The 27561-nt window shown below is 36.8% G+C and overlaps 1 protein-coding gene across 6 annotated transcripts in view; it reads right to left on the bottom strand.

The window, feature by feature from the left end:
- The window catches only part of LOC131160405 (protein ABA AND ROS SENSITIVE 1), a 38908-nt gene extending 13289 nt beyond the window's left edge, over positions 1-25619 (bottom strand). For all 6 annotated transcript variants that reach the window (XR_009138033.1, XR_009138032.1, XR_009138031.1 and 3 more), the window contains exons 1-2: positions 24949-25619; positions 9556-9655 (exon numbers count right to left, since the gene is read on the bottom strand). Coding sequence is in view for 2 of the 6 variants with exons in the window: in XM_058116065.1 (XP_057972048.1) it covers positions 9556-9655; positions 24949-25043 (195 nt within the window). In the remaining 4 variants the exon portion in view is untranslated. The remainder of the gene's footprint in view (positions 1-9555; positions 9656-24948) is intronic.
- Positions 25620-27561: the final 1942 nt, after the last annotated feature.

Raw genomic sequence — 27561 nt, forward strand, 5'->3', positions numbered from 1 at the left:
GGGATTGGACCCTTCACCTGTGTAGGCTCATTTTGAGGAAGGATAAAACCATGAGGGATTCGCCCCCAAAGTGGACAATACCTACACAATGCGAGGGGGCTGTCACATACATGATGAGGAAAAATAATAAATTGAGTAATTCCAAGTTTCTTAGGGTTTCCTTAACCCTTCGCACAGTCGATAAAATGTTTGGCTCTCTCCTTCTCTCCTCTCTCTCCCTATCCCTCTTGTGATACGTTTCCTCTTTCCCCTTTATGTGTTTGATCATATGAATTTTCTTGCAGTAGGTTATGCTGAATCGTCAAAGGTAAGTCCTTTGATCTGCATATAGACAAGGATGGGAAGAATCAGTTTTTGTTTGTGGTCAAGAATAATGTCTCTCGAAACAGGTGGATTAGGTTTTCTAAAGAAGCGGTGATCTAGTTTGCTGATGGTTTGTCTTCCTTCAGTCGGATGCAAAGGGGATTTCGTACTTTTCAATTGGGATTCACTAAGTATTGGATGTTGATAAGGTGGGCCAAGGTGGGAAAGTATTTGGAATTAGAGCTGGGGGTGGACGAGGAAGAAATGTTCAATGTTTATTCCTGGAGAAGCCGACAGTGATGGGTGGCAAAACTTTGCAAAAAATGTTTGCGAGATAGCAAACGTGTTTCGTGAGGATTCGGGAGTTGTTGGTGCTGACAGTTCTTCACACCAAAAGTTGTAGAGTCAGGTAGTGCTGGAAGGCAAATGGAAGGAAGGAGAGAGTTCCAAGAGCCAAGTTTATCCTAATCAAGTTGTGTTGGCTGGGAAAGAAGGATGGTGTTACCGGTGCGGAGATGCGCTGCATCTGAATGATCTTGAGACAATCGCAAATCGTTCGGAGTAGATCAACCAAAGTATGAAGGTTTCTAGGATTTCAGATGGCATTGCGAACATCTCAGAGGCCGCTCAGGGAGTAGGGTACTAAAATAATTGGGCCAGGTTGTCTGTTACTCGTGTGGACCTGGCTCAAGTTATTGAAAAAGGAGGCTTTTCTTTTTTGACTAAATTGGGCCAGTTATTTGAATAAGCACAATGTCTTGGTAAGTCTGACTCTATGGATCCAAAGAAGGCTCTCTTCATACGGGCTTTCAGCAGAAGGATTAAGAGGGTACTCAAGCCCAAGCATGCAGTAGGGGTGACTTGAGTACTTCTACTTCTTTATTGGTTCCGGTAAAGGTTAGGAACAAAATTTTGCTCTTGGATATCAGAAATGTATAGGAGAGGAGGTCTCTAAAAATCTTTACATAGGAATCCAAATCCAGCATCCAGATTCCCAAGATTTGAGTCAGAATGACAAACAAATTCAGAATTCTAGCAGTTTAGTCCTGAAACAAGATGGTGTTGCTAAAATTGTATCAAGTTTTGAAGAGGTAGTAGAAGTTGGTGTAGAAAAAGAATAAAAAAGAAGAAGCTGAGTTTGGGGAGAAATCTATTGATCGTAGTTCTAACGACAATAGAATTGACAAAAATAAGGTTTATGCTCGTAGGAGGGCAGCTTGTAAGGGTGCTGAAATGAAGAAATTTTTTGAAGAAAAGAAAGAAATTTCGGGTGAGTCAGTGCCAAAGTTACTAAGGAGGAATTCTAAAGGACAGTTTAGTATGGTGGAAGGCCCAAATGCTAAGAAGGTTGGAAATAGTAATGAGATTAGTAAAGACATGGGGGGATTTTTCAGATTCAAAGAACAATGATATTAGTGAGTTTGACTCTGGTGGGGGGTTGATAATGGATGAGATTCGAGAACAATATGGCTACATTTCTGATCTCTGCAATGAAATAGGGGATTTATTGTATGTTCATCCTCCCCCACTGGAGTTTCATTTTTGGTAATATTGGGTTGGTGAACAAGATTCAGTATATGGATGGAATTCTGCCTGCACCTATGGTCCTATGGTAGAGATTCCTAAGAAGGATATAGAAGCACAAAATCTTTTGGATAAAATGGATTTTAAATTGAGTGACATTTAAGGAAATGAAGTGTGTGGATGGTGGTAAATATCGAAAGATGAAGGGAGAAAGGGAATTAGCAAATTTGAAGAGCTCAATAAACTATGAGGGAAAGGGTTTGAAAAAGGGATTCCAGGGCCAAAAGTGTCTAGTTTTATTTTGTGAGCATTGTTTTTGTTTTTTTGTTTTCTTTCTTTTTTCATGTTTCTTTTTTGGACTCCTAGTCCCCACACATTGTACCTTCTCTTTATCTAATATACCTTCTTTTGTTATCCAAAAAAATAATTCCAAGTTTCTTGTTACCATTTAAACAAAAAAAAAATCGGCCCATCATCATACGAGTCCCTCTAGTTCATTCATTGCTTAAATCCTTGTTCATACCCATACCTCCTTGTTGTCATATGATGTAGGACCATGTCAACTCAAGTGCATTATGTTCAATAGCATAATGTGTGTGCATTGCAGTAATTTTACGATTTATCACTTGTAGCTAAGTTTAGTCTTTCTTGGCATCATTTTTGCATTATCCATGGCCATCAAAAAAACCACTAAAACCATCCTAAACTTGCACCAATCAATACCCAATGGACTCGATCAAAATAATTTGAGCATCTCACCGAACAATTTACACAAGTCGTGAAGTTATGGGATAAACGCCTACATGGTTTAGAACCATCACCTTATTCAGAGTCAACTAGGAATTCTTCCCACTCCAAGAGTTCTTACAGCATCTAACAAGATGAGTCAAGCCACAACGCAACATAGCAGACCAGTTCAGCCCCCTCCAGCCTCAAGCTAATCTAGAGTCTAGGTCTGAGAAGGGAGGTTTTGATGAGTTTGACAATGTAGGGTACCAGCCTCACCAATGGCATACTCCACATTCCTCTAGACATGACTACAAGAATTATGGAGATATAACATTACTAAGAAGGTAAAAGTAGATGTACACATCTATAATGGGAAATTAGATCCAAAATCCTTCTTAGATTGGGTAGATGAAATGAAGGATTGCTTTGCATGGTATTGTATACAAGATGAGGAGAAAGTTCAGTTTACCAAGATGAAACCTGCAGACCACCAAGAAGTATTGGCAAACCAACCAACAAAACCTCCACTAGTTAGATGAACCCATTATTAGTTATTACCGGATGGGAAGTGATGAGGCAACAGTTGAAAAAGAAGTACCTCCCTCCTTCCTATAAGAACCAACTATTTAGTGGCCTTGGAAAACCACCACTATAGCAAGTTATATTGAGCAATTTGAGGAGCTATTGCTTAGGAGTGGAGTTGTCAAGGTAACACATCACACAGTCACTGCATTCATGAACGGTCTTAAGAAGGATGTTGAGAGAAGGATTGAATTATTTTTACCTAAATCCTTAGAGGAAGCTTATAAGAAAGCTATGGCCATTAAAAAGTACCTCAAGTTCCCTCATACGTTATTATCTCATGCGAATGAATCTCGTCATTCCAAATCCTTCCATCAATCTAGATCTATTATTTCGTAGTCTACCCTTGGAGAGAGTCGTGCAAGCAAATAGTCTCCCATCATGTTATTAGCTCCATTGGTCTAGAATTCGTCAAGCTAGTAGCTCATCTATCTCGTACTCCAATAAAATCTCAAGCACAGCCACCAACCTAGCCCCCCTAGATCTGCCATGGCATCAATGTTAATACAAAACCGCTGGGCCAAAGCTGCAACGCCCAGCCACCTATATCCAGAACTGCATCAATGTTAACTAATGGTAATTTGGAAGACACTTTGGAAGACGTGTGGCACTGATCAATTTTTTCTTTTGCAATCGCAATGGTAAGGCTAAGATTGTTAATCATGGTTCTGGTGATCTTCGTAGATGTGTAGAGAGAGAAAAATAAGGAAACTAGGAGATCTTTACTACCTAATGTTCAGTTCGCTTGTAACAATAATAGGTCCATATGTTAGAGTCCTTTTAAGTGTGCATGCAGCAACAAACCATGTGCGCCCACTGATCACAATCCTTAACCACCAGATGCCCTATTTCGAGTCTGCAAATCATTTGTGCATCTTATGCATAAGTAGTATTCCAAGATTTGACATAAACTCCCCATAAGTGATATGGATCATAACTTGATGCACAGTAAGGCTTGGGAATTTAACGTGGTTATAAGTGCCATAGTTCCCATTAGGCATGAACAATACCCTCAAAATTCCTGTAAGAATCTCAAGGTCCATGAGATGGGCCCCTAGGACCTAATGCAAGCTAGCTTCATTTAACTGATCATAAGATCATTAGCCATGTTTCGATGTGGAGAACTTGACACCTTGCGAAGGGACCTTTGAGTCTCTTTCTTTTGCCTTCTAGTGCTCATGCAAGTTATGCAGACTCTCAAGCTCCTTCCATTATACAATTGAGGTAAAAAAAGAATTGTTAATGGATTCTTCCAAGGTGATTTTTAATGATATTTGGTTTCACTAGATAGGTCGCCCAACTTTAGAAGCAACATGGCTGACTAAGGATGACGTTTACGGAAGCACTCCCAAGCTATTAGCAGTCACACTCTTTCGATTCAAGTTCCTTTCCATTGGGGGGGGGGGGGAATATGAAGGAGGATCACCACTGCCCACCTATTCAACAAACATACTAGAAGTGTGGATTTAGGAAATTAGGGTGTGCATGTATTAGACTCTCTTGTATTTTTTTCAGTAAAAGAAATTCATTGAAGGGGCATCAAGGGGACTCCAACCCAGAGTACAGGCAGCCAACCACCCTGCAGGGTGTCACATAAATCTAGAATTACATTGTGTTCATTCACTACAAGCCTACTATACCAGCTGGCAATCGCAGTAATCCTCTGCTCTTTACCAAACAGAATCTCTGTGCGTGAATATTTAAACACTCCTATTCCGTTCTTTCCAAGTTCACCAAAATTCTAAAGCCTCATGGCTAAGGAGGGCAATTAAAACACCAAATTCTTTTACCAGACGGCCAATCCCCGCCATAGATTGAACACCATTTCCAACGTTGCCATCAGGGAGAACAACTTGACAAAGGAAGAGGAAATCAATAAGGGCATTTGTTATAAAGTCCTTTACTCTAAATCCAAAGACTGGAGAATTATGGTGGATAGCATCATTTTTAGATCTCTAAGCTCTTCCACCACGGAGTGGCTTGAGAGACCCTTCAAAGAAGCAGAAATCCTTCAAGCCATTAGAGATTGCAATGGAGACAATGAGCCTGGTCCGGATGGTTTCTCTTTGTCTTTCTTTCAATCAAACTAGGGTGTTCTCAAGCAATTATCAACATCTTTGAGGATTTTTTTAGATCAAGTAGACTTGTGAGCAGCATTAATGCCACATTTTTAACCTAGATTCCAAAGAAATCGGGGGTTGTTAACATCAAGGGAATTTCCTCAAATCAGCTTGGTGGGAAGCAGTTTTAAGATTCTTGCTAAAACATCGCTACAAGGATCAAAAAAGTGCCATTCTGGAAGTCATAGGCAGCACCAGCATGACTTTATGGCTGGAAGACAAATCATGGATGCTGCCCTCATTGCTAATGAAGTAGTGGATTCCTATTGAGGGGAAGGAAAAAGTGCTGCCGTGTGCAAGCTCGACATGGAAAAAGCCTTCAACCATGTCAATTGGAACTTCCTTCTTTATTTTCTCATAAAAAAGGGCTTTGGAGAGCGTTGGTGCAGTTGGATCACTTAATCCATCAATACTCCAAGCTTCTTAGTGCTCATAAATGGCTCTCCTTCTGATTTCTTTCGCTCCTCTAAGGGACAGAGACAAGGGTCTCCTTTCTTGTTCACCGTAGTAATGGAGGCATTGAGCCTCATCCTGAAGAAATCCACTAAACATCCAAGCATTTTAGTTCTCTACTGGTGTCCAGATTCTTTATGCATCCCGAAGGTTTTTTGGAATTAGTTTGTGCCTCCTCTCTTCTCTTTTTTTCAATCTCCTCAAACAAACTCAGAGCCTTGTCGTCAAATCCATTGAAAGACACACCAGGCTTTGCTGACCATCTTCACCTTTCTTAGAACCAAATCCAAAACTTGGTCTTTGAAATGGGTGCTATCTAGGTCCAAACTATTCAACGAATCAAAGTTGGGGCCATCCTGCATTTCCACTAGATTGGGGCTGATTTTCAGAGCGTTAGAGTGGTTTTGTTGGCTGGACCAGAGCTTTGTTGGCAGCAGCCTGTGCATTAGGGGGTCCTGGTTCCAGATTCTCCACTGCTTCACGAGCTCATTTCTTGAGGGGAGGTCCTGCAAATGTGTTCTCTTGAAACAAACCATATTCTCTGCTGCCTTGGCTGGACTTTCATGGAGATTGAAAAGCCTGAAAGGGTTGCACTAGGCTATCGTAATAGTTTTTTTGACTGGCAGATGGAAAAGCATTCATGTTTGTTATATCGGGGTACACCTCAAGGCCCGCTCCAAAATCGATTGAAGAGGAGAAATGTTTGGAACTGGCCGACTTTGTCACAGGGAAAACAGTTCCAGAAGTGCTGCTTCTTTTCCCAACGACACTCACAAACGAGCGAGTGACTCCAGTCATCTTTTTGAAATTACATGTTTTGGTTAATTGCAGGGTATAAATACATTTGGAACGTAGTAGTTGTCAATTAGAATTCAGAATTTCTCACTGCCTCCTCACATGACAAAAGAAAAAGAACTAAAATTAAAAGAGTATGCACTTTGTTTCATTAGCTCACTTTCTGCCCCATAGAGCTAAAACCCCCTTGGGGAGTTCGCATGCATGTGTGTGTGTTGGGGGAAGTATAACTCAAAATGAGAGAGAGAGAGAGAGAGAGAGAGAGAGAGAAAGAGAGGGAAGCACTTCAATGGAACTAGGTCACTTCAAACTTTTGTGGGCAATAAATTAATCAACTTTGCACATAAGAGACTTCCCTAAAAGAAGTACAAAGCTCAATTCACCACTTAACACTCCTGCCTCAATATGGCTTCCAATATAACTAGAACTCAAAGGCATAGCTCGATTGAACCCAATTTACAAATATTTCATTTGAACATAAATATTCATGTAGAGGTGTGCATTATTTGGTTACCAAATTAACTAAACTGATACATTTTGGTTAATTTGGTTTGGCCATCATGAAGAATTCAGCCAGTTCAGTTAATCAATACAAATTTTTTTGTTAATGTTTGTATTTTGTTGTTTCTGGTGCTCTGTTTCTATAGCCACGACCACATATATGTATTATGTTATTATGTGTGTGTTTTATTGTTTGTTGTGCTCTCTCACCCCCCCCCCCTCTCTCTCTCTCTCTCTACACATACACACACACCAAGTTACACATGCCTCCCTCAACAGAGTTCTTGAATTCAAGAAAATACAAGAGCTCTAATCTAAATTCTGAAAATTTAGGACTGAATGAATCAGATTTTGTAGCCAAAACAATGTCATTATTGGAGATACTGTAGAAAGAGACAAAAAGAATGGTATGCATGAAATCCAATTTTGTGTAAGTATTGTTAAATATCAGTAACCATTTTTCTTCCATTTGATTTTCTTGATAACTTTATATACAAGAAAATAAATTATCATTTATGTTCTCTTATAATGTGGACAATTGCTTCACTGCTTGAGAGCTAAATTCTCTTTTACTGGCAGCATATAAAAACCACATTGTATTTTTCCCACACATTTAGCCAGTAAGGACTGGAATATGACTCTAAACATAGACCATTTTTGTCATTATTGTAAATGTTAAAAAGAAGCCAGGCTCCAAATTATATTTTCAAATTATCTCAGCATTATTAAGAGAATTAAAAATATATATATACACCTATTCATAAACTAATATTTAGAGGTGAAAGCAATGATTCATTGATACAGGGGCAGCATCAAGGTTCTGCAGCCATGGAGAAATTACAAGAGAGGAAGGAAAAGGAAGGGAGGAGAGAAGAGATACCAGGGGGGGAACTCACGTTCAATTCAATTCAAACTCATCAACAACAACTACATCATTGCTTTCACACATTATTTAGAAGGATAGGGCTTTCGAAGAAGAAGAAAGAGGGCAGAGGGCTGCTGGGCAGCAGAGGATTAGGGACAGAACAGGGAATCAGATTAGAGAAGAGATATGAAGAAGAGAAGAAATCAGAAATAGAGAGAATCGAGAGAACTAGGAGATAAAATTAGAAGAAGAGAAGAAGAGAGCAGAAGAAGAACAGGGCAGAAGAGGAGAGAAGGGGATGATGGATGGATTGAAATAAAAGAATGGAGATCGAAGTTGGGCACTGATACCAAATGATACAGGGGCAGCATCAAGGTTCTGCAGCCATGGAGAAATTAGAAGAAAGGAAGGAAGCGGAAGGGAGGAGAGAGGAGATACCAAGGGGGAACTCATGTTCAATTCAATTCGAACTCATCAACAACTCCTACATCAAGGCTTTCACACATTATTTATAAGAAAGCTGCTAAACACGTGAAATTACACATAAACCCCTAAAACTAAATTACATTACAAACATGGCCCTACATTACACAAATATTACAAACAAGCCCCCAAAATACATATAATACTATACTAATTAAACTAAAGACGTAATAAACTACTAATTAAACCCAACAATTCTCAATACAATTCTTCTTAATTAGTCTCCAACATGGAACTTCCAAAGTCTTGCTTCTTGTCCTACGTCAACTCTAATACCAAATGATGCAGAGGCAGCATCAAGGTTCTGCAGTCATGGAGAAATTAGAAGAAAGGAAGGAAGGGGAAGGGAGGAGAGAGGAGATACCATAGGGAAACTCATGTTCAATTCAATTCAAATTCATCAAAAACTCCTACATCATTGCTTTCACACACTATTTATAAGAAAGCCTCTAAACACATGAAATTACACATAAACCCCTAAAACTAAATGACATTACAAACATTCCCCAACATGACACAAATATTACAAACAAGCACCCAAAATATACATAATACTATACTAATTAGACTAAACACATAATAACAACTAATTAAACCCAACAATTCCCAAAACAATTCTTCTTAAGTAGCCTCTAACATATATCTTCCCAAGGTCTTGCTTCTTGTCCTACATCATTCATAACTTAAAAACTGTAGCAAGGCTCACTTTCTTGGAAAGAGTACCTTAAGAAACAAGAATTTTAGTAGTGAATGCACACTACTAGAACATACACAAAATAGGGATAAACAAGGTTCAATTTCTCAAATTCCATGGTCAGTCAACTTCATATCTTCGCAAGGAAAAAACAAGTTAACTGAAAGTTCAACAGCTTGACAGAATAACAAGATCATAATAGCAACACCTTTATTACTCATGAGGCATCATCATTTCAAGTCAGATAAGCTTCTCTAAAACAAATCAAAAGGAACATGCTAGCACATCTTTACAAGTATAATAAATGTGCCTACTGTACCATGTTGAAAAAGTTACTCAATCCAACACCTGCGCAGGCAAATTATTTCTAAGGTTCTACATTAATATTTTACTTGCCCATACAATAATAAAATCAGGAGTTTTTCACATGTACTGATTACTCAAATTTTCAGTGAATGTATTTATGCATCCATAAATATGCAAAACAATTGGGATAGTTTAGTCACCTCATGATGCTTACGAGAAACTTGGTGAGCCTGCCAGAAAGATTCAGATTTCAAAACAATGTCACAAACTCTGCAGACAGGTTGATCAAATTCATTGTACCTATACGTACAATTAAAAAGATGTCATCAGAAACTTAATTTCTCTAAAATAACTCAGTTATAGCACCAAATATCTTAAGATGAAGCAATTTTTATCAATTTAAAAGGTCAGAAATATTGTCAATGACCAACATATAAGTTTAATGGAAAAGTTTAGGGAAAAGAAGAGGGACTTGCATATGATATTTATTGACCTTGAGAAAGCATATGATAGGATACCTAGGGAAGTTCTATGGTGGGTTTTAGAAAAAAAGGGTGTATGTTGTAGGTATACCGATGTCATTAAGAATATGTACGATGGAGTAATGACTAGTGTAAAGACTATAGATGGAGAAACTAGAGAATTTCCAATTACCATAGGTGTACATCAAGGATCTGCTTTGAGTCCTTATCTTTTTGCTTTAGTGATGGACCAATTGACTAAGAGTATTCAAAAGGAGGTTCCATGGTGTATGATGTTTGCAGATGATATTGTATTAATTGACGAAACTAGGGATGGAGTAGAGGCTGAGTTAGAATTATAGAGAGAAGCTTTGGAATCTAGAGGCTTTAAGATAAGTAGAAATAAAATAGAATATATGAAATGTAATTTTAGTAATAATAGGAGGAATATTGGAGACAAAGTTAAACTTGATGATGAAGAAATAAATAGCACTTGTAGATTTCGATACCTTGGATCTATTATGCAAGCTAAAGGAGAAATTGAAGATGATGTAATGCATAGAGTTAAAGCAGGTTGGGTAAAATGGAGAAGTTCTTCAAGTATTCTATGTGATCGTAGAATACCCTTAAAATTGAAAGGGAAGTTTTATATGACAGCTATAAGACCAGCTATGCTATATGGATCAGAATGTTGGGCAATGAAGAAACATAATATCCAAAAAGTAAAAGTTGCCGAGATGAGGATGCTTAGATGGATGAGTGGTATAACATTGAAAGATAAATTAAGGAATGAACATATTCGTGGTAAGTTAGGTGTAGCTCCTATAGAAGATAAGATAAGGGAAGGACGACTCAAATGGTATGGACACTTGCAACGTAGGCCTTAAGTGCACCTGTGAGAAAGAATGACTTAGTTACTGTGGGGGGCAGTAGAAGGGGTAGGGGTAGACCTAAAATAACTTGGCAGGAGATAGTGAGTCAGGATTTAATATCTTTGAATCTATCAAAAGAAATGGTCCATGATCGCATAAATTGGCGGAAAAGGATTCATATAGCCGACCCCACTTAGTGGGACTAAGGCTTGGTTTTGTTGTTGTTGTTGTTGTACCAACATATAAGTTAAACTAAAAATTAATTAAGTCAAAAGATCATAATAGGGCAGCATGCCAGTACAAATGCACCAAAGAATACATCAAAATAAACCTATATTTTCACTGTCATAAATTCTAGAAAACACAATGAACTATAATAACAGGTTCTTGGAAAAAAACAACTGACTCAATGAAAAGGGGTATTTCTTTCAAAAAAAAATAATAATTGAAAAACATCTTTCAAAAAATAACTGCTATAGTGCTATGAAGCTAAAAATACTAAAAGAGACTCATTTCAAATGCATCTATTCTTAAAACACAGGCTCGCAAGAAAAGAGTAAGCATAAATAAAGAATGAAATAGCTGAGAAGATCACTTCAACCAAGTAATCCCAAAATGTGCACCAGTTTCCAGCTTTGAGCCAGCTACTAATTTCTTACTTTGTGCTAGAAGCATTTTATCTTCAAATTCATATTCCATATTATTCCTCAGATTTTTTGCTTACATAACATAAGAAAGCTAAGAAATTTGTCAATATTAGCAACAGGTCAATTCAATTAACATGCAAAAGTAGTATTCATCTTTTCTTTATACAGACTAGAATATTTCTAGGCTTCAACATTTTATCTTGCAAATATTGTACTCAAAAAAAATTACAGTAAAAGAAAAAGTATTAAGACAGAATATCAAAAATATTATAATCTTCTCCAAAAGAGAGAGATAGAGAGAGAGAGAGAGATTACAGCCGTAGAGGAGACAAGACATCCTCAAAGTGAAAAAGAAACAGCCAAAAGAAAGAAAGAAAGAAAAAAGCAAAGGAAAATGAAACAACTAACAGAAACTAACTAAGAAAACCCCTCTTTAAACCCCTGCAGTAGTAATTCACAGAACACTGCAAGTTCACTGATTCCTGCTGGCATTTCTTCACCTTTCTTGTGCCACCATCCAAATGAAATTTGTTTCCTCCAGGACCAGACAGCCAAAACCTTAACTTATCCAATAGTTGTTGGGCTTCTAAATCCTTCCCATCAATCCCCTCCACAGGAATCGGCAAAATCCCATCTGTCCATTGCTGCTCTATTTCAAGTTTTACATAAAATTTTAAATTAATACCAAACTTGATAAACTCTATATCACCTATTTCTTCCAATTTTTGTAAGTTGTTTCTTCCTTTCCTAACCTCACATGATTTTAACCAAAAAAAACCAACCAACCAATTTTGAATGTCTAACAGTCTAAGAAGCACTCCTTTTCAATTATATATGTAACAAGCTCAATGCAGTTTTAGAAAACCTTGCTACATCACATGTGAATGTCTCACATTACGCATTATTTCATATCAAAACTGATTCATTTAGGTCATTTAAAAAAATAAAAATAAAACTGTTCTTTCAAAAAAATTTACATACCAAATGTTCTTATCCAAAAAATGATTTAGTAGCATTTTTCAGTGATTTTTGTAATTTCTAGTGTACTCGATAACATGCAATGAACACTTAAAGGAGGTCAGGAATGTTAAATATGATAGACATTTTAAGGGCTTAATTTCAGTTTTATCCAGCGGTACTTTTTTTTCTTTTTTGCTGGAACAAACAGTGCCTTAAACTCTTCAACTTCTACAATAATTCGTTACACTTCCACACAAATCAATTCAACTTGTTAACAGACTAAATTCAGAATCATTGTAGAAGTTTATAGCCTTGAAATGTAGTAAACACAGGTCTGCAGCATCAAAATTCACTCTTAGACCATTCCTTCTTAGCAAAGAACATTATTTAAAAAGAAAAAGAATAAAATTAGAGATGCAAAGGAAGAAGGGAGGTCCTTCAGATTAGATGATCCTATAACTTGATTAACACTAAACTAATTTAAATTTGCGCAATTTGCATGGTTAATAATGTTCTTGTATGAAGCTGATTTCTTTATGGTAGTATAAGATTATATTGTATAATTAGTGTGCTATAAGAAGCACATTTTTTGTTAATTTAAATTCAACTACAGTAGGAGGGGCATAAATGAAAACACAAGTATGAACAAGGACTCAAGGAGATTAAAAGAGAATAGCAACAAGTTTGGGGACCAAAATTCAAACACAGAAAAAGGTGAATGCTTAGCATATTAGAAATATGCTAATTTGTAAAACTACAAGCACGAATAGTTGCTGTTAACCCAGAGAGAAAGAGGTAATAGAAGGGATCAGGAGAGAGAAAGCACCCCAGAAAATCAAGAAAACTTTTCAAAACTTCAGAAAATAAAAGGAAAAAAAAGTATACACAAAGCCTTGAGATGCTAATAATCTGATAGGTTACTCCAAAATCTTTCTTTCACAGGTCTTTCTATTTTATTGAATTTTAATTAATAACAGTGCAGGGAGTTGAGGGCGGATCTTGGGGATTACACTAAGGTTGCTCCTTTGTGACCAGGTGGTCACAGGTTCAAGCCCAAGGAAACAGCCTCTCTAAATAAAAGCAGAGGCAAGGTAAGGGTGCGTACACTTTGATGACCCTCCCCCTACCCTCGCAAAGCAAGGAGCCTAGTGACCCAGGGGCGCCTTTTAACACAGTGCAGGGAGTTGAGGGCGGATCTTGGGGATTACAGTAAGGTTGCTCCTTTGTGACCAGTTGGTCACAGGTTCAAGCCCAAGGAAACAGCCTCTCTAAATAAAAGCAGGGGCAAGGTAAGGGTGCGTACACTTTGATGACCCTCTCCCTACCCTCGCAAAGCAAGGAGCCTAGTGACCCAGGGGCGCCTTTTAACAGGGGTGTAAGTTGCTAGTGTTAGTACTTCTATCAGATGCCAAATTGGTGTTCAAATTCTTGGAATTCAATTGAATTGGCATAGAGAATGGATCTCTAAATAGCAGTAAAATTAATTAGTAAATTATTCCATCGAAGATTTTGGTTTGATGGGATCAATACATGGAATGAATAAAAGAAATATGTATCTTATATGCATTTCTTTTTCAAGTTCTAAGAAGAAATTACCATTGTGGAGTAGAAGCAAGACCTTGTGAAGACCATTGTTGGAGAATAACTAAGAACTGGGTAAAAAGATTATTGGGTTTAGTTAGTAGTTGATTGTCTCTTTTGTTTAATTAGTACAGGATTATGTGTACTTGCGGGCTTGTTTGTAATATTTGTCTATTTTGGGGGTGTGTTTGTAGTTTCATGTATAGGATTATGTGTACTTGGGAGCTAGTTTGTAATATTTGTGTATTTTATGGTTATGTTTGTAATTTCGTATTGTGCTAGGAGTATATATGTTCTTTCAGGTATAGAGACTTTGGGCTTGTTTGTAATATTTGTATATTTTGGGGGTTTATGTGTACTTGAGGGCTTGTTTGTAATATTTGTGTCTTTGTATATTTTAGGGATATGTTTGTAATTTCATGTTGTTTTAGGGGTGTATATGTAATTTCAGGTATAGAGCTTTCTCTCTCTCTCTAAACTCCAATCCCAAATTTCATCCCCTTCAACCATCCTCTTGGCCCTGAAATTTCAGGGGAAAAAAAGGAAAAGCAGTTCTGAACTTTTCCAAAAATTCCAGCTGTGTCCCATTTCTCTCTCTCTCTCTCTCTCTAAATTCCAATCCCAAATTTCATCCCCTTCAACCATCCTCCTGGCCCTGAAATTTCAGGGGAAAAAAGGAAAAGCAGTTCTGAACTTTTCCAAAAATTCCAGCCGTCCCATTTTTCAAACACCCCTTCCCTTGAAGTTTCTCTCTTACACCTCCCATACCATAAAAAAAAAACCACCCGAAACCCTAGCCCATAAAATTTCTTCGCTGCTCAACCACCGGAGGACTTCCATGCGCCAGCCAAACATTCTCCAGCCAATGGCCCCCCATAAAATTTCTTCGCTGTCCAACCACCGGAGGACTTCCACGCACCAGCCAAACATTCTCCAGCCAATGGCCCCTCAAATTCCCTAACTTCATGCTCTTTTCTCATCACACCACCACCAGTGCAATCTCCATCCCCTGATCTCCCTTTGCCCCAAGTTTCATCGCTGGATTCTCGCCGCTAGCAACTCATGCACCCAACACATCAACGACCCACAAGTGGGAATCTGCCAGTGTCTTGTCCTGGTTCTAGAATCTAGAATCGCAAGAAATTGCTCCAACCGCGATATTTTGAGTTTTCTCCATGATATTTTGATTGCAGACACAATATATTGCAAGCAAGCGCAATAATTTGACACGAAATGCTAGAAACTGTCACTGCCAACATCAAAAATCAGGTTTTATTGCTGCAATTAGTGAGTTTTCCTAGTGAATTTGTTTCGTTTCTACAAGAGACCCGAGATAAAAGGTGACTTGAGACATAATTCTTGAAAATTGAGAGTCAAACTTGTGGTTTAACATTAATAGATTGAGAATTGTGGCCAAATTGTGTTAAGGTCTGTCCGATTACCACTTTACCTAAAAGCTTAAGCTATAAGGTTGACCAACAATGTACATAAAGTTTTACCACTCCCCCACACGTGCAGCCTGACAGCACATGGAGAGATAAACACACGATAAATTACACCCATGATAGGGAACACAATAACTTTTTAAACACCACACAATAAAAGTGGGCAACAAGACTAGAACCCAAGACCTCCTGGCAACCTACTTTGATACCATGTTAGATTACCACTTTACCAAAAAGCTTAAGCTAATAGGTTGTGGACCAACAATGTATGTTAAACTTTAACATGGACTCTTGGTGATATGTTTGCGTGTATATGTGCATAAATCCAGAAATATGGCAACAAATTATAGGAAAAAGGACTGCCATTTATTGCCCTTTGAGCATAATTCCAAGCTTTTTCAAACCTTTCTCAAGTGTGGAGGAAATGCTTGCAAAATCATCATTGATGGAAGATGCCCTATGAATGAGGTTCTAAAAAAATGGAGTCATTCACGAACAACTTCATACAAAACCCAATCCAAAGCCTTATGAAATATCTTGGGTTGATAACTCAAAATTATATGTTTGTGAAAAAATTTTGGTTCCTATCCACATGGGTGCAAATTTTCTAATGTTTGGTGTGATACCATACCCATGAATATTGGCCATGTACTCCTCGGTTCTCCTTGCCTAGATGATTTGCGTGTGACTCAAGGATTTGAGAACATGTCTTCCACTCTAATGGGAAGAAAATCATTTTGAAGTATGCTCGACCAACCAACCAAGACAAAGAATATGTTAAGAGGTAACCAGCTTGAAGACACTACAAGAAAGGGCATGCATGTGTTTGAAGACATCCAAAGTCTTTCAAGCATTCCTATTGTAGAGTCCGTCATCCCCAATGAGTTCACTAATGCCAATTCTCAATTCAAGTCTATGGTGCTATCAATGGATTGTGGTTTCTTGTATTATTCAAACGCTAGCTTTCGACAAGTCCAAGTTTTCTTGTTACTTCTTATCCTCCAACACTGAAAAATTTAACGCCAATTTTTTTCTAACTGGGGGAGATTTGATGTAGGACAAAGAATAACTAAGAAGAATTGGGTCAATAGATTGTTAGGTTTAGTTAGTAGTTAATTGTGTGTTTAGTTTAATTAGTGTAGGATTAGGTGTATTTGAGAGTTTGTTTGTAATATTTGTGTGTTTTAGGGGTATGTTTGTAATTTCATGTTGTTTTAGAAGTATATGTGTAATTTTAGGTGTAAGGGCTTTCTCATTAATAGTGTGTGAAAGTCGTGTAGAAGTTGATTGATGAATTTGAAATTGAAGTGAACGTGAGCTTCCGCCTTGCATCTCCTCTCTCCTCTCTTCCCTCTTCTTCCTCCTTTCCTCGCTTCTATCTTTCATGGCTACATATCATTGATGCAGCTCCTACATCACATTGTCATATATCACTATTGTTTCCAACAAATTTTATAAGGATTTCAAGTTGCCTTTTGAACTTAGATGTCATGAGAACAAGAGTAGAAATGTTCTAAATTTGGCTAGGATGCTCAGTTTGAAATAAAAGATTACCATGATCAGCTAAAGAATAGAAACCATGTCTTCAGCATTGTTGAAAAATAAAAAATAAAAAATGTGTTTCTATGTTTCTTAAACAATTTGGATTCTTATAAATTTCTACAGACAACATATTGACCTGGAATTTCATTGTAGGACAAAATGGGATATATCAATTCCCAATAGGGTATGAATTGAGATGGTTTCGGGATGATGGCAATTAAAATTGATATTCAAGTTGGAAATTTTGCAAGCATACGAGTGCTTATTTTAATTTATTTAACTACCTAGAGCAAATGTCTTGACATGTTACAAAGATACTGATATGACTGGCTTATGGGTTTCAAAAGTGTCCTCAGAATATAAAAAGGATATTTTCCCCTATTCTTGATGGCATTCCATTTTTGGAACTCTTTGAAAGGAAAGTAAGGATTATGAGTCCCTTGGGTGAGACTCAAAACCTCCCAAGGAAAGTTTTCCACACTAAATGTAGTAGTTGGCCAAGCTTGAAATCGACATACTCTACTCCCTCGATCTTGTTGTCAAGATGTTCAAAAGCCTCCTCTTATCATTATGTTCTTAACTTCCTGCATTCTGATCTCCATTACAATACCCTTGTGACAAATTGATATCAGCGAGAGGAAGTCTTGGAAAGAGACTTTGATGAGAATAAAGAGATGCACCATTTAAAACCTAAACTCATTTTATAGAGTAAATGCCTACAACAGTAAAGGGGGGATTGAGGGTAAGTTAAAGTTTCATACTCAGATGTGGTTTGGCCACCCTATTCTTATATTTGTTAGGTTCATCTTCAACGGTAAAAAACTATGCATGATTCATTGCTCGAATATACTCATGTACATGCAAAATTAGCAAGGAATAATCAACTTGTATATATTTGAAAAGATGAAGTATTTGGCATGTTCTGCTTCTTCTCGAGAGTGTTCAAAGTTTATGTACATACAATTAGTATTAGGTACATATGCAAAAATTTTAATAAAAGGAATTTTTCAGAAGTAATGATCAAGCCCAGTGTAAAATAAGCTTGGTACTAGGCAAGTATAAGACTACAAAATGTGTTTCTTAAGTAGTCATTGCATATGGAAATACTGATTAAATGCTCAATGAAATGACTAAAGGACAAATCTAAGAAGAAAAGGGCAACCCTCCATTGAAATGAACCTTGCCAGTTGCCAGTTAAGACCATGGGGATTTGTTTTAAATAGTAATAGTATACTGAAATATTGACTAAATGCTCAATGAAATGACAGAAGGACAAATCCAAGAAGAAAGGACAACTCTCCATTGAACTGAACCATGCCAGTCGCCACTTATATATTCCAATATATTTATTTATCTGACAACTACTAAAACCAAATTTGGGTACTCTTCATTACTGCTCTTAGGCAATAACTTCACCTAAAAGTTTAAGATTGTAGGTTGTTGTTGACCTTATAGGTCATACCCTGTTTTGATAATGACAAATATTCAGGTATTTAATGCTTATCGAGTTTGTGTGCAGATTCATATTAGCAAGATCATCCAAACACATGAAGTCTTGCAGAATAAAGACCTAGATCCTTTATTTATTGTAATTTAATTAAGTACTATTCGGGGGTCTGTGTTAATTAAAGTTCAATGGTCTGTAACAACTAATGCATTGCATGCATGATAGGATAGATAAGCTCAAAGGCCTTAGACTGACCGTAGGACCCATAATTCTGCATGAAAAAGTTCTCTATTGTCTTAGAATTAAGTATCATGTGATTAGGAACAATTTCATAAAAGAAATAAGACCGAAATGCATAGTATTGGCATGTTTAGTCAATCGAACTCCAATACACAGAGCTCTTCGGTCGAACGAACCTTCCCAGGGTCAATTGTTTGACCCTTTGGTCAACCGACCTTAAAGTGTGCTGCAACGCCCTGGTCGACCGAACCTTCAAGTTCAAAAGGACTTGGTCGACCGAAGTATATGAAGTTCGGTCAACCGAACTAAGTCTGGTCAACCGAACCTCGGAGGGTTCAGAATCGCCTTTGATTGGTCGACCATCTTCCCAGTTCAAATTCATCCCGGTCGACCGAACTGAGCACCCCAGTCGACCGAACCATAAAAATGGTCGATTGACCCTCTCGGGTTGCTCGGATTTTACCGAGGTTAAAACAGGGTTAATTTTCTTAAATGGTTTTAAAACAAATTAAATAATACTCTACATATCCCCAATGGTTATAATTTTAACCTTCTTTATATATAGGGATTCATTTGCATGGATTAGCATGAGATTAGCAAAAACGATTAGCATTTTTTCTCTGAAATCCAAAAGTTCCATTTTTCATATTCGAGCTTCCTAGATTCATTCTTACTCATTCTTATTGCTAAAATCACTTAGTACGAGTGCTCTTGTCTTCATCTCATTAAGCTTACACTCTAATCTGCTTGTGTTGATTGAGTTTCATTTTATTTTGAGAGTAAGCATTAAATTTTTCTAGGAGACTTTGTAAATAAGTCTTCCGTAGGAAAACTTCTTTGAGCTTGTGAGTTTTGTACAATCATTGCAATACTCAAGAGCTCGTACTGCGTTTTGTTTGTAAAATAATTTTTTACAAACCATTTTCAAATATCTCTTGTGCTTATTTTGAGAAAAATATTTTTGAGATATTTGCTTGTGTTGTGAAAGATCTTTATTGCTGAATATTATGATTGATATTATTATCTTGACACAAAGATCCTAACACTCACTCTCACGCACTAATTGCTATACTTGTATTATTTTTGAGTGTAGACATCAAAACTACATTAAGCTTATCATATCTTATCATTCGGTAGTGCGTTGATTATTACTGATACAAATCTGCTTGATTGAGAAGCATTTTATTTGTACGCATCTTGTATTGAATATTGGTTGTATTCCAGGCATGGACTGAGGGGGCAGTAATCCATCCCGAAAGGATTGGTTGTAAAGGTTATGGTCAGCCCTGTGCTAATTGACCTTATTGTATTTAGGTGTCGCTCCACCCGTTAAGTTAAGTGAGCCTATAGCGCAATCCTTGTGTCGATGAGTCAAGGCGGGGGCGTAGGCAGTTTGCCGAACCTCGATAACATTTTTGGTGTCGTCTCTATTTACTGTTTTATCGTGCGTGCTTAATTAAATCACTTGTACAGTTCAATTTCCGCTGAATATATATACTGATTTATTTTATACGCACTAGATTGACCCTAAGCTTGTGTAATACTACTGTTAGTAGATTGACCTAGGGGATTAAGGAAGAACCCTAGTTAGCCATTTTGCTTTCTTATCTCAGGAAGAACCCAAAAACATTAAGGAAGCCATAGAAGATGAGTCTTGGGTAATGTCTATGCAGGAAGAGCTTAACCAATTTGAAAGAAGCAAAGTGTGGATCCTAGTTCCTAGGCCTAATGATCATACTATTATTGGAACTAAATGGGTGTATAGAAACAAGAAGGATGAAAATAGGGTAGTAACTAGAAACATAGCTAGACTAGTTGCCTAGGGATATAATCAGGAAGAGGGGATAGATTTTGATAAAATCTATGCTCCTGTAACTAGAATGGAAGTCATTCGTACGTTGCCTACGTATGCCGCTTTTAAGAACTTTAAATTGTATCAAATGGATGTTAAAAGCGCATTCTTAAATGGCTATATAAATGAAGAGGTATATATAGAACAACCACCCAGTTTTAAAAATCATAAATATCCTAATCATGTATACCAGTTGTCCAAAGCCTTGTACGGATTGAAACAAGCTCCTAGAGCTTGGTATAAGAGGCTTAGAGGTTTTCTATTAGAAAATGGGTTTAGTTGTGGCAAAATTGAAACTACACTTTTCATCAAATCTAAAAATGATGATATGCTCCTTGCTCAAATCTATGTTGATGAAATTATTTTTGGAGCAACTAATGATGAGTTGTGTAATGAGTTTACCAAATGCATGCAAAGTGAGTTCGAAATGAGCACAATGGGTGAACTGAGTTTCTTCTTAGGACTACAGATTAAACAGGCTAAATATGGGACCTTCATATACCAATCTAAATATGTGAGAGACTTGCTCAAGAAATTTAATATGGAAGATGGTAAAATTCTTGGCACTCCTATGAGCTCTTCCATCAAACTTGATAAAGATGAGCAAGGAACCCCTGTTGATGTGAAATTATATCATGACATGATTGGTAGTCTCCTATACCTCACAGCTAGTCGACCTGATATCATGTTTAATGTATGCATGTGTGCTAGGTTTCAGGCCGCTCCTAAGGAGTCTCATTTATTAGCAGTCAAACGAATACTTAGGTACCTGGTTGGAACTGTAGAATTAGGTTTATGGTACCCTAAGCATACGACATGTAAGATTGTGAGTTATACTCATGCTGACTTTGCCGATAGTAAGGTTGAAAGGAAGAGTGCTAGCGGCACTTGTCACTACTTAGTACAAGCTCTGGTTTCTTGGTTCTCCAAGAAACAAAACTTAGTTGTCTTATCCACAGCCGAAGCAGAATATATTGTACCTGGAAGTTGTTGTGCTCAAACGTTCTATATGAAATAACAACTTATGGATTTTGGATTACACTACGATACGGTTCCTATTAAATGTGATAATACCAGTGCAATAAATATTTCTAGAAATCCTATCTCGCGTTCACGAACCAAACATATTGAGATTAGACATCATTTCCTTCGTGATCATGTGCAGAAAGGGGATGTGACACTTGAGTTTGTGTGCACAAATAAGCAGTGGGCTGATATTTTCACCAAACCACTTCCGGAAGATAGATTCATAGAAATTAGACGTGAGTTAGGTCTAATGCAATGTAGAGATGCCTCCTAGATTTCTTATTGAGCGCACAAACTTGGGGAGAGCTTCCTAACAATTGGCATAAAAATTGGTATCACTTTGAATCTATCATTAATTTATGCTTTGTGAATCTGTTTGTGGTTTGAAATGCATGAATATCTTATCTCTTGTATGTTGTTAGTTATATTTATGTTTTATGTCTTGATCATACTAGACTATTTGAGTTAGTAGTTGTGGATAAATTGTTAATTTAGAACTCAAACAGGTCATTTCTATACGAATATTTTTGGGAAAATGCTCTATTTTCAAACGGCATGCTGCCGAAATTTCTAAAAACTTTCTCAAACATATCTTGTATTCAAATGATTCATACTCAATGTCTATGCCTATGTGCTTTATAGTTCTTATAACCCTTTTGAATGTTGCCAAAAGGGAGAGAAGAGGCAAAAATTGGGTATATTTTTGAAAAATATGTGAACTTTAAATCCTTAAACTTCTCATTATGCATATTGTCAGGGGGAGTCTTTCAAGGTTGTACCCACTATTGCATGGTCTATTTGTTATCATCAAAAAAGGAGAGAATATTGACCTTATAGGTCATACCCTGTTTTGATAATGACAAATACTCAGACATTTAATGCTTACCGAGTTTGTGTGCAAATTCATATTAGCAAGATCATCCGAACACATGAAGTCTTGGAGAATAAAGACCCAAATCCTTTATTTATTGTAATTTAATTAAGTACTATTCGGGGTCTATAATAATTAAAGTTCAATGGTTTGTAATAATTAATACATTGCATGTATGATAGGATAGATAAGCTCAAAGGCCTTAGACTGACCGTAGGACCCATAATTCTACATGAAAAAGTTCTCTATTGTCTTAGAATTAAGTATCATGTGATTAGGAACAATTTCATAAAAGGAATAAGACCGAAATGCATAGTGTTGGCATGTTCAGTTGACTGAACTCCAATGCACAGAGCTCTTCGGTCGACCGAACCTTCCTAGGGTCAATTGTTTGACCCTTCGGTCGACCGACCTTAAAGTGTGCTACAACGTCCTGGTCGACTGAACGGGACGCATGGGAAGTCCCAATGCCCTGGTCGACCGAACCTCCAAGTTCAAAACGACTTAGTCGACCAAAGTATATGAAGTTCAATCAACCGAACTAAGTCGGGTCGACCGAACCTCAGAGGGTTCAAAATCGCCTTTGATTGGTCAACCATCTTCCCAGTTCAAATTCATCCCGGTCGACCGAACTAAGCACCCCGGTCGACCGAACTGAGCACCCCAGTCAACCGAACCATAAAAATGGTCGACCAACCCTCTCGGGTTGCTCAGATTTTACCCGAAGTTAAAACAGGGTTAATTTTCTTAAATGGTTTTAAAACAAATTAATAATACCCAACATATTCCCAACGGTTATAATTTTAACCTTCTCTATATACAAGGGTTCATTTGCACGGATTAGCATGAGATTAGCAAAAACAATTAGCAATTTTTCTCTGAAATCCAAAAGTTTCATTTTTCATATTCAAGTTTCCTAGATTCATTCTTACTCATTCTTATTGTTAAAATCACTTAGTAAGAGTGCTCTTGTCTTCATCTCATTAAGCTTACACCCTCATCTGCTTGTGTTGATTGAGTTTCATTTTATTTTGAGAGTAAGCATTAAGTTTTTCTAGGAGACTTCGTAAATAAGTCTTCCGTAGGAAAACTTCTTTGAGCTTGTGAGTTTTGCATAATCATTACAATACTCAAGAGCTCATATTGCATTTTGTTTGTAAAATAATTTTTTACAAACCATTTTCAAATATCTCTTGTGCTTATTTTGAGAAAATTATTTTTGAGATTTTTGCTTGTGTTGTGAAAGATCTTTGTTACTAAATATTGTGATTGATATTATTGTCTTGACACAAAGATCCTAACACTCACACTCTCACGCACTAATTGCTATACTTGCATTATTTTTTAGAGTAGATATTAAAACTACATTGAACTTATCATATCTTATCATTCAGTAGTGCGTTAATTATTGCTAGTACAAATCTGCTTGATTGAGAAACATTTTATTTGTACGCATCTTGTATTGAATATTGATTATATTCCAGATATGGAGACGGTAATCCAGCCCGGAAGGATTGATTGTAAAGGTTGAGGTCAGCCCTGTGCTCATTGACCTCATAGTATTTAGGTGCCGCTCCACTCATTAAGTGAGCCTATAGTGTAATCCTTGTGCTGGTGAATCAAGGCGGGGACGTAGGCAGTTTGCCAAACCTCGATAACATTTTTGGTGTCGTCTCTATTTACTGTTTTATCGTACGTGCTTAATTAAATCACTTGTACAGTTTAATTTCCGCTGAATATATATACTGATTTATTTTATACGCACTAGATTGACCTTAGGCTTGTGTAATACTGTTGTTAGCGGATTGACCTAGGGGATTAATTTTTAAAATACCAATTCTCTCTTGGGATTACAGTAAAGCTAACAGATGTATATCAAGTTTTTACACTCCCCTGCACGAGGATCCCATTTGCACATGGAGAGAAAAACAAACAGTGAACAACACCCACGAGAAACAGCATAATTTTTTCACAAACAAATGTTAAATGCAGGTAACAAGAACGGAACCCAGGACCTCCTGGTAACTTGGCTTTAATACCATGTGTCCTGCTGGCTCTAACTCGGTTGGGTCATGGCCAATCACAATCCAGTGGGATGTGACATCACAAATGCATACAAAAGAAAAAAATAATAATAAACAAAAACAAAAATAAAAACAAGTGAAATAAACGATTAAAAAAAACAAACAAATACAGCAAAGAGAAAATGAGAGGGCTGCTCAATGATTTCTCAATGAGGCTTCTGCGCAGAAACTTCAACTAATCAAGCTGATACAAAAACTTCCTCATAGCAGAAGCCTCCATGGCATGCATAGTCTAACACTGCTTATAGGATTTACATCACGTCATAAATCAATAAAAAGATATCTTGTGAAAACATAAAAACAAGAAGACTTCACAAAAACTGAAAAGCCCTGTTGCCCAGTCTCCATGTTAATTTATTTTAAGAGCAAAAAAATAATAATAATATTAATCATAAGATCATAACATACTGTAAACAGGATTCAGAAAACACTCCTAAAACACCATGATTTTACATAAATAACTTGCTGGATCAGGAAACTTAACTACGTTGAATCTTCCAAATAGTTCCATAACACGCACAGAAATTATTATTAGTCTGTCGATACGCCAGACAATGCAATTTACCTTACAAGGGGAGAATTTATGCGCTTGTCCTGCTTCTGCTCAAGCTCTTTCAGTTTAGCACGAAACAAGGCTTTCTTTCTTGCTTGAGCATCCATTGGTGTGATAAGCAGTGTTTCTAAAAGCGTTTCTGGGGCGCGCCTCGAGGCGTTCTGGGGCAAAAAACACACTAAGCCGTAGCTCAAAAGGCGAAAGTCCTGAAATGCGTACGCGTGTTTCTAAAGGCGTTTCTGAGGCGCGCCTTCTTAGGAAAAAATGAAAGAAACCGCATAACAGGGCAGAATGCCCTTTCGTTCGTGCTTCTGTCAACGAAGAATCGAACTATTGAAGAGTCCTCCCTTCGACAAGTACTCCATCGCTTCGACAAAGAGCCACCATCAATCTTCTTCGGCGAGCTCCTCCGGCGAGACAACTGCAGTGCCGTCTCTCTCCAACTGTTCGTCTCTTTCTTCTCTCTCGGTCCCCTCTTTCTCTGCTGAGTTTTGATGGAGGCAATCGATTCTGGAGAAAATTACGAGCGAGAAGCAAGAACTTCGTTTTTAATTTTTACCGGGTGGGGAAGCAACCTGAAGAAGGGCACGCGGGCGCAGAAGACACCATGTGGCAATGAAAACCAGCGTCGTTGATGAGAGCAACCTGTAGAACACCATGTCGCAAGACAAGGCACCTGTTTTGATTTTTTTTTTAACTATTTTTAAAATTTAAAATTCAGACAACCGAATTATAATTTATTTCAATTAATTTCATATTGTTTTTTGTATATATAATTAATTTTAAATCCTGATAATTATAAAATTAACTCATCTTAAACTTTTAAAAAAAAGATAATACTTCTAAAAATAATTTTTAAAATGAATATTTACTAAAATGTTCATAGTGCTCAATATTGAATACGAAAAACGTAACACAATATAGATCCATCCAAAAAATAAAAAGGTGCACGAGACTACGTAAAATTTCTAAAACATTTAGAGTACTCATGAGAGAGAGAGAGAGGGAGGGGGGGAAAGGTTGGTATCACAAAAAATTGAAAGGTGCACAAGGTAGATTGTAGCCGAAAAAATTATTTAAAATAAATAAAAGCTGCTACACATTATTGTTAGTAACATGCACATGTATTTATATCAAGTAGCCAACCGAACAAGAGCCATTATAAAAAGCAAAAATTAAAAATGACAATTGCAAATACAACAATGAAACCATTATGGAGCACAATCCATATAAGTATTCATAATATATGCTCTCGTACTATTTTTCTTCTACAACAATTAAGTAAATACATAATTAGCAATAATATGAATAATATTTAGAGAGCATATGACATTGATCACATACAGAAAACTTCTACAATTCCACCATAACATGATGCTAGAACAACACAATTCCATTCTAGTGGAGTATACAGATAAATAATATGCACATCATAGTAAAAGAACACACCTTCAAACATGAAAAAGAAGATATATTTTTATAATTATCTATAGATTTGTCAATATACCAATTTACCCATTATTTAAAAATAATAATTTAATTAATGTTTGTGGATTAAAAAGGCTTTTAAAAAGATAATAAATGTGAGGAAAAGTGGCAGATAGAAAACAGCCTTAACTTCCTCTCATTAATAGTAAATATTATTGATATTTGAAGGTATTTATGTAAGTAATCGTAGAGATTAACAATAGAAACCTTCATTCGATAGATGAAGAAAAACAGAAACCACAAATATCAGCATAAATCGCTAAGCAGAAAATAACAAAAATCTTACCACTCCTATTAATTAAGACAAACAACAATGTTTATAATTATACGTTTAGAACAAAAAGAAAAAAAAAAAAAAAACAGCTATCAATTGCATATTGCAAATATCCAGATTATAAAGCAAAAAATAAGAAAGAGGAGGAGGAGGAGGAAAAAGAAATAAAGGACGATGTTATGATTGAAAGTAGAAAAATATAAGAATAATTTACCATTCATCGACACAAATTGTCAACACTAGTCACAAATGAGATATTGTCTGTGTAAGAGAAGGACGGAGAGAATGCATTTTAATAAAAGTTTTGTAATATGTGGCTCATATCGAGTAAAACGCATGTACAGAGAAAGTAGGCTGATGTGGGAAATGGAGCAAAGCGGAACGACGACATCTGCCTTTTGGGCTTGTAATTTATTATTTTATTAGTTAGGACTACAATGCCCTGAACCCGCCAAGCGGGGCCTAGAGTGTTATGAGACCAATCATACGTCTCTGATACCATTTACGCAGCAGAACTAAATAGACAACCTCAAATAAAATACCAGAGTTCTATATACATATACAAATAAACCCATAGAAGAGTATACCGAATCCTCCATATTACATAACCAGGAAAATTTCAACATAAAACTATATATAAACACGTTCTTTTAACCACTCACAACTAAACCCCGCCCAAGAGCTGTCTAAGCTCGATCACTTGAAGGACCTAAAAAGAATAATAATTTGGTGGGGTGAGACACCTCTCAGTAAGGAAGAAAAAGCTATAACTGTGTATGACAGAGAGTTCAATACATACCAAAAATAATTATCTAATAATCAATAACATAGATGTTGAGAAGTCACATCATTAATAGCAACAT

The sequence above is a fragment of the Malania oleifera genome, chromosome 7 (assembly GCF_029873635.1).
Source record: "Malania oleifera isolate guangnan ecotype guangnan chromosome 7, ASM2987363v1, whole genome shotgun sequence".
Lineage (NCBI taxonomy): Eukaryota > Viridiplantae > Streptophyta > Magnoliopsida > Santalales > Ximeniaceae > Malania > Malania oleifera.